This window comes from Parasteatoda tepidariorum, chromosome 4 (genome assembly GCF_982258835.1).
Source record: "Parasteatoda tepidariorum strain Cologne lab strain chromosome 4, Ptep-v5.0, whole genome shotgun sequence".
NCBI lineage: Eukaryota > Metazoa > Arthropoda > Arachnida > Araneae > Theridiidae > Parasteatoda > Parasteatoda tepidariorum.
Window position 1 is genome coordinate 56,584,969 of NC_141758.1, and position 8,558 is coordinate 56,593,526.

Consider the following 8,558-nt stretch of genomic DNA (forward strand, 5'->3'; position numbering starts at 1 on the left):
GTTTCATGTCTGGAGTATTGTGTTCATTCTTGTGTTGTAGGAAACTTCGAAAGATGTAACGCGAAGGATGCAAAAGCATTTAAGGCAGTTTAAGGTAGAAGGGGAAAAGCTCTACTAAAGAAGATTCTTCTACACAATAAGACCACCACACACATTGATTTCTGTTGAAATGTATCCTCCAAAGAGCAAACGTCTTCTTACGGTGGATGGATAATGATTTTCTTCAATTTCTTTAAACATTTATTTTCATTCGATTCTTTTGCAATCCCCACATAAAACAATCTCTTTTTTACTAAAAAAAGTCAAACAAAGAACTAACTATACATTCATTAACGAACATAAAATATTATTCAAAACCAAACGTATAGTAAAAATATTTATTTCTGTGCATTCAAATGTATGCGTGAGTAGACATCGCTTACATAAGCGCCTCCCTAATGCCTCAGAATCTCAGTCAAATACCTGCTTCAATTCAGCTAACTGCGGCAGTAATTGCCTGTTACTCGAAGTATGTGAAGCATGAATGGCAAGGGACCAAAACAATATATTTGCAAATAAGTTACAGCTTACAACTCTTTAGATCCATGAGACTTCATATTACATCATTTCATTTTCTCCCATGGCTCTTGTTGGAGAGGGGAATTAATTAAATTTGCAGCACAAACGCCGTGAAAGTTTTGTACTTCGCAAGATTTATGGTCGATGAAATGTATAGTTGAGGGAACTAACTATATTAATTTTCTGACTGGTAATGAAATATATTTAGATAAATATAAATCAAACTGGTGCGAGTTTGATTGTTTAGGAGAAAAAAAAAACAATATGGCTGGTTGAATAAGCATTGAAAAAAGTTGTTTAAGTTAACAAAGATTATTCGAGTGAGTATATTTTCTAATCGATAAAGAATTCGAAGTCCGCATGAATAAGCTAAATTAATATTTTAACGGTCTTTCTTAAGATTCTTTTATTTTCTTGTTAAGGAAGAGAACGCGTGCAAATGAAAAGGAAGAAAAAATTATTCATGAAATTGATAGTTTAAATTGTAAATATGTTTCAAAATTAACAAATTTTATTAAAAAAAAGTAAAATTAGTGCTTGCATGTTTCAAAAATCGATAAAGATATAGTCAGTTCAAAGATTTAGCCATTAATAAAACTAACATTTGAACTGTCTAAGAATAAAAATTATAAATATTGATTTCATACTTCAAGAATTAACAAAGATGCAGCAGTCTTCTTATGGATAAAATTGATAGTTTATCTTCTGAAGAATACAAATTATAAATATTATATTGATATTTAATAAATTGTAAAAAATATTACCATTTCAACTAAAAAAGCGCAAACCAATGAGAATGCAACAACTTGACACATTTTACTGAAATCAATATTTTTCAAATTGTAAAAACTAATTTAAACAAAACCTGTTTTTTTAATGCTGGGATGAAACTAGCAAAATTTTATATTGCTCTATAATCTTAAAGAGTAATTTTCCCATTAAAATCTACATTTTTTCATTCAAATACGGATTTTCCTTCAAAAACTCGCCTGTACATAATTTTTTAGTTCATGGACAACATAATTTATATCACAAAAGAAGTTTTTTGTTTTTGCGTTTTTATTTAAAATTAATAATTTTATATCCTTTTATCCGATTGCGCGTTTAGAGAAAAGATGTTTATATCAACTGCGGCTTGCAAAAATAGTGAGCAAATTTTTTCATATATTTTTTTTTTTTTTTTAGTTTTACGAAGATTCATTTATACCCCTGCTGAGTTTCTAGACAATTTTAATTTCAATAAAAAAAAATCTCATAATTTATTTATTTTCAAAGCCTGACACAGTTTAACCCTTTTAAGATTTACAACTATTACCTCCCCATTAATTAACTATTTTGTAAAAAATTTTCCCTTTTGTACAAACGATAAAAACAGAATGATGTTGAATCTGTGCCACTAATTCTCTCCCTTAGAGGTCTTTCCTCCCGGATAGTAATAGTTTTAAGTAACTACTAAACATTAATCAAAAATACTATTTATTAATTATAGTATCAATTAAATATTCAAAGTTAGGAATTACTAATCATTAAATAAGGCTTATAACTACTAACTAGAATTACTAACTATAAATCATTGTTTAAAATTAATTTCAAATCAAACTGTTTAAAGACATTTTTTTAAGAAATCACATTGAAACAGTGAAATAAATTAGAGGACAAGGAATAACTTTCGATCTAATTATTAGAATTTAATGAACTATATATCCCTCCAAGTATTGAGTCCTGGGCAAAATTGTAAAATTATTTTTAGAATATCCAAATAGTCATATAAAACTATTTTTGGAACATTAAAAAAATCCATAATTGGTGAAATTTTGCAATTTACCCATACTGGCTCCTCAGACTCAGTTAATAAAATATTTCATCATGAAAATGTTAAGCATTTCAAAGAGAATTATGAATTCCATATTTCAAATCTAATTACGTACCAATTAATGTAACTTACGACCACATTTCACAAGCGCTAGCCACACCCACTTACGGAGCAATAGCTGATGCCTGATGCAATATAATTTTATTCAGAGCTTTTGGCTTTTAAAATACGCAATGCAGCAAGTTGAAATATATAACCTCATATAAATCTTTTTCCTAGACTTCTTCAAACTAAACTTTTTTAAAATAAACTTCTTTAAATTAAACTTTTTTCTTAATACTAAATTTTAAACTGCCTTTTTAACCCACATAAAATAAGTAAAAGTGTTCATTTTTATTAAATATTACTGATTTTTTTTTTTTAAAGTGGTTGATACCTTTCTTTTTTATACAGTTATATTTACATGTTTCATATATTTATACTTATACGACTTAATATTTATATATATATATATATATATATATATATATATATATATATATATATATATATATATATATATATATATATATATATATATATATATATATATATATATATATATATATATATATATATATATATATATATATATATATATATATATATATATATATATATATATATATATATATATATATATATATATATATATATATATATATATATAATTTATTTCAGAATAATATTATGCAATAATAATACAAAATTAAATTAACTTTCTACGAATTCTTAGATATTTAAATGAAATGGATTTTTGATTATTCGAACATCTTTAATACGTCAACTAGTTGTTTACACTATTCCTATTGGAAAAGTCGTATTCCCTTTCCGATAAAAACGTATTCTTATTGGTTCATCTGTAACTGATTGATCATTGATTGATTACCAATGGACAAGCAAGTGAAGGGACTTCAGCAAAGACATCTCTATATACCTATCACCATTTATGTTAGTGTAACAAATGAATGTTTCGTTAATTGCTGAAGTTGGTTGCTTTTGTGTTGACAAAGAATTGTGGAAAATGTAATTTCTTTTCGTTCACTCATATTGTTATTAGTACTTTTGTTGCTAAGTTTTATGGTCATGGCTTCCATTTCTTCTAAAAGAAAATACTTTATCCGTACCAAAAAATATGATATCGTAGAGCAAATAGAATTGGAAAAGGAATTTTAAAAAATTTTCAAATTAATGTAAATCGATAAAATTAGTTTCTAAATCATTGAAATCAGCTCAGGATTCATAACTAGATTATTCAAATCAAACTTTATTTACATTGTTCATTCATAATAAGAGAAAAGGAGTACCGCTCTCCGGAGAATTAGCTTAAGTGAATTTTAAAACAAAATATCATTATTCTTTTCAAGCAAAAAGGGATTTATTAAGTGGTTGTATTAAAATTAAATACCATTGATATTAAGAGAAACTTGATTTTCAGAAATTATTTATAATGATCTTGCTATTACAAATCGAATATTTTAATTATCAGAGCCCAATTATAAGTTCAGTCCCAATTACTTCAAATAAGCTAGGTCCTAATATACTTCAAATTTTACCTCATTAAAGTGACTTTAATCATTTAGCATATTCATTCAGTATTTCTCTTAAACTATTCATAAGTAAATGGGTATTTTCCTGAATAGCTCAATTGAATAGCTGTGGATTAACTACTCGATAAATCAATAATCCGCACTTGTAAACAACTAACAAAAGTATCCGCGGTAATATAGACTTACTAACTGCTGAAAGTTGAATCAATTCTATGTTTCAACAAAATGAAAGAAATGGAGGTACGGCTTTTTAGTTACTCAACCTTTGGCCGAATTCCAAAAAATGCAAAAAGAGAAAAATCAAAATTGAAATAGGTTTTCTTTTGTGTTTCAAATAGGAGGTTTTGATATAGACAACTGGCAACCTTTCAAAAAGTCAGTTTTTACCCTTTTCTCGCTTTTTTTCGAATTATCTTCGTCTATATGTTTCAACTGATGATAGCTTTAGAAAACAATAAAATGAAGAAATGCGTGTCGCTTAACCTCATTGGATAAAATATTTCCATATGTTTTTTTTAAATATTTTTAACGTCTTTTATTTAATATTTTTAGCGTTACTATCTTATTGGTTCAAGAGGTAAACCTTAAATATAATCAATGATTTGTAAAGATGATAATACTTCGGTTATAAAATCGAACACAAAAACGTACTTTCTTTGAATAAACATGCTTTTTTTTTCGAAAAAATTTGGATTCTCCAAAATCTATAAAATGTAGTCCGAAAAAATAAGTCGGAAGTAAAGAGGATAGTTTAATCTCTTTACGTTAACTTTACTTTTTTCTTATTCTGCAGAATCTTTGGTACTATTTAAGAGAATAAATTAGTTTCGTTGAGAAAAAAAATGCGTACAATTACAAAACTAATTTATCCTAAGATAACTCAATGCAAAACTGAATAATTTTTTTATTGATTATTTATTTGTTATTAATTGATTCATTTATTTATTATTAATTAATTTTTTATTTATTATTATTTGATTTGAAAACTTGAATATTATGACATTTATGTATTTTATCATTTTTTTTTTAAAAAAAAAGCATACAGAATCAAAAGTTTGAAAGTTGCCGACTATATGTAGTTCTCGAGAAATAAAAATTTAAAAAAAAAAATAGTTGAAGTTTTGTTATTCTGAAACTATTCGACTGATTTCATAAAAATTCTTGATTCTTTGCGTTAAATTGATAGTTTAAAATTATGTATGGAAACAGCTGAGTCGCAAAAACACTCAATATCTTAAAATATACGAATAATATATTTGGTATAGTACTATGCTCTGTATTTTCACATTATAAAAAGAAAATTATACATAGTATTTAGTCTAAATCTCTAAGATCCCTAAGAAGGAATATGATAATGTGTATTGTTGATATTAGTTTTAGATTTATACCTTTTACTACAAAACTAACCAAACATGAGACTTGAGTTTAAAAAACTTATAAAACAGCTGATGGATTTAGTTTGACTCTGGCCGATGACTCTGAAATTATTGTAATATGTGCTGATTATTGGTGGAATTATTCTTAAATAGCATGGGGAAAAAATTTGGGTTCCATTTATACAAATATTTGATGTTGCGCAATTCGTTTGTGGAAATTTCAAGTCTGAAATTAGTTTTGATTGTAAGGCTACAGACGTTTTTTTAAATAACACTTATAGTCCATTTTTTTGTCGAAATGTACAAGTTTAAAACTATTATATATAACAGGAGGTTGCGTAAATGCAAACTACTAGGAGAGTTACGCCACATCAACAAGATTAAAATTGCATAGGAACTCATGCCCAGAAATGTTGTTGTACGCGGCTAGAGGCGCTTCCTTATTAGGAAGTGTTCAGAAGCATACGAAGAAACCGTCCGTAATAGGGTAGCATCCGTATTGGCGTATGATCGTATGCCTGTTTAGGCAGAGGGGTGCGATTATTCTTGTTGTTCAGTGGCGCCATCTTTGGCCAAGAATTCGACTTCTGCCACACCCATACGTCACACCCGCTTATAGGGCGGACCCATTCATGCATCCATTCATTTATTCATCCACAGATCGTAATTTTGACCTGAATCAGAGAACGATCGATTTCCAATCCAGTACCAGGACTTTGCGACTCGACAGATTTAACGTGCATCAGCCACCATTTACTACACGAGAAGTCTTCGGCTGGGTGGGGTTCGAACCCACGAACTCTCGGACATGGCCCCAGCGTCCTACCGACCAGGCTATCCCGGCCCTAGTTATGTAGCGCACGACAAGTAATATAAACTAAGATCGTTTTGTGTGCAAGGTAGAGTCTCGAATGTATAGATTTTTTTTAATTTCTATTCGTAATATTACGACTTCACAGTATAAGAAGTTACTCGATAGCGGTGGTTTCGTTTTTTTCCCTCCTCCATAAAGTATTTTTAAAATACAACTCATAATATAATCATGCGTTTAATAGTTTATTTATGGTTAGATTAAATATTGACAGACAGGTTTGAATATACAACGGCGATTTACAGTAAGATGTCGAAAAATTCGATTTATCCGTTTATACGAATTATCCGAAGAATTCAAATCTTTCTATTTTTCAGTGCTTCAGATACGAGTCTTCAGCACAAACTCTGTGTTTCGGTACATTGATATGTAAGATTGATTCTGGAAATTCGATTTTTGAACATTAACTTTGTAGTGTTCGGTTTTTCTTAATTTTTGTATCTAATTCCTTTCGTTATATTACTTGTAATCTTAGCCATTTTCATTAAGTTCTTTTCCTGTAAAAATATTCCGAGTCAAATTACGCTATAAAGTAACGGTACTTAGGGTGCCTCATCTGTAAAATCCATTTTTACCGTAAAATATATCGTCGTAGTTTTTAAAGTAATATTTATTTAATTAGAGTGATTCAGTGATTTTACGGTAATTATTACTGTAAAATTTAATGTATATCAGATTTTTTTGTTCCGCAACATGCTCCGGATCAAATTACGATAAATAGTACCAACACTCAGGATGCCGGTACTTTTTACCAGAAAATCCTTTTTTACCGGGACATACATCGGAACAAAAAATCTGATATATCGCAATTTTTATAGTAATAAATACCATAAAATCACTGAATCGCTCTAATTGAATAAATATTTTAAGACTTACGGTAAAATATTTTACCGAAGAAATTAATTTTGCGTTTGATGCATCCAAAGTGCTGGTACATTTTACCGCAATTTGATCCGAAATTTTTTACAGTGCAATGTACTTGTACTCAATTGAGAATGCAGATGTGAAACAATAATCGTAAAAATCACGAATGGTTATAGAAACTAATACTTGTTAAAAAGCGATGAACTATAAGATCATTTATTTTGAAAACGAGGATAAATTAAAAGCGATGAACTAGATCATTTATTTGAAAACGACAATAAATTAAAATGCGATAACCATTGATCTAGTTACGCCACTGATGTTTTTTCTGTTTTGTTCCTTGGTATGATGTTCTTTTTGTTAACACTGTTATGTTTAAAATAATTAAAAGTTGTTAAATTTTTTAACATTGGTATTGGCAGTTTTTTTTTTTAAAAAAGTTGTGTTCTAACCAGTTCTAGTTCGTGTTTTAACAATACTAGTTATTTACTCAACATTTGTTAAAACTGCTTTCTTTTCTTGTCTTTCCAGATCTTAAAACATGATTTCTGCGATGCCTGCAGTCGCCGTGAGGCGAGGTCGCAAAAAAAGCAAAACTTTCGGCCGCTTCAACTTACCTCAGAGTCACCATTCGAGCACCTCATCGATAAATGGTCGTAACAGAAGCTTCACGAAACGAGGTGGACCTAGCATCAGCACTATAGGCAGCCACTATGCAGGTGCCAGGGCGTTTCGCCACCGCAGGAGATACGACACTGACTTGGACAGACAGAGGCGGAAGTTCCTGATCTACATGGGTACTCTCTTCCTCATCACCGGTCTGGTGCTCATCTTCGTTGGGGTCGGAGCCATGGTACCCACAGCACAGTCAGTCGGTCTCATTCTTCTGGGTATTGGGGCAGTTCTGTGCATTATAAAAGTTTTCTGTTCAGAAGCCCACTTTACAGACATTCCTCAAAAGATCATCGTGAAAGATGTAGATGTAGAGTCAGGTGAATCGGGTGGTAACAACGAGGATGATGACGTCGCTCAACCTTTGGCCAATATTGCTGAGTTTTCAGAACTACCTAATTCTGACGCTGCTGGAGCTCAGGACAGTAACGCGGCGACACCAGCAAGTAATCAAACCAGCACCACGCCTACAAGTCCTCCAAACAGCATACCTGAGACACAGGTTCTAATAAGTAATGACTCGGGCGGAAGATACTGAAAATAATAGAAAACGCCACCGTTTTCGTTACATTAAAACAAAATCATAAAAAGAAAGATTTATTGTTGCATTAAGAAAATTTTATTCTATGAATAAGCTTGAAATATTTTTATTATAAAAAAGAAACCGATAAAATTTATATCGTTTATCAGTAAAATCTTATAAAGATAGGAATACTGAAAAGTACTTATATTGTGACGGCATTGGTCGCAAAACATAAAAATTAAACTCGACCAAAATTTTAATATTTTCCTAAAATTTGTCTTAATATGTTACT

General features: G+C 29.7%; 1 protein-coding gene across 1 annotated transcript in view; it reads left to right on the forward strand.

The window, feature by feature from the left end:
* The window catches only part of LOC107451329 (uncharacterized), a 95,226-nt gene extending 86,889 nt beyond the window's left edge, over positions 1-8,337 (forward strand). The window contains exon 2 of the mRNA XM_071182327.2: positions 7,603-8,337. Coding sequence (XP_071038428.2) covers positions 7,613-8,281 — 669 coding nt within the window. The 5' untranslated portion in view covers positions 7,603-7,612 and the 3' untranslated portion in view covers positions 8,282-8,337. The remainder of the gene's footprint in view (positions 1-7,602) is intronic.
* Positions 8,338-8,558: the final 221 nt, after the last annotated feature.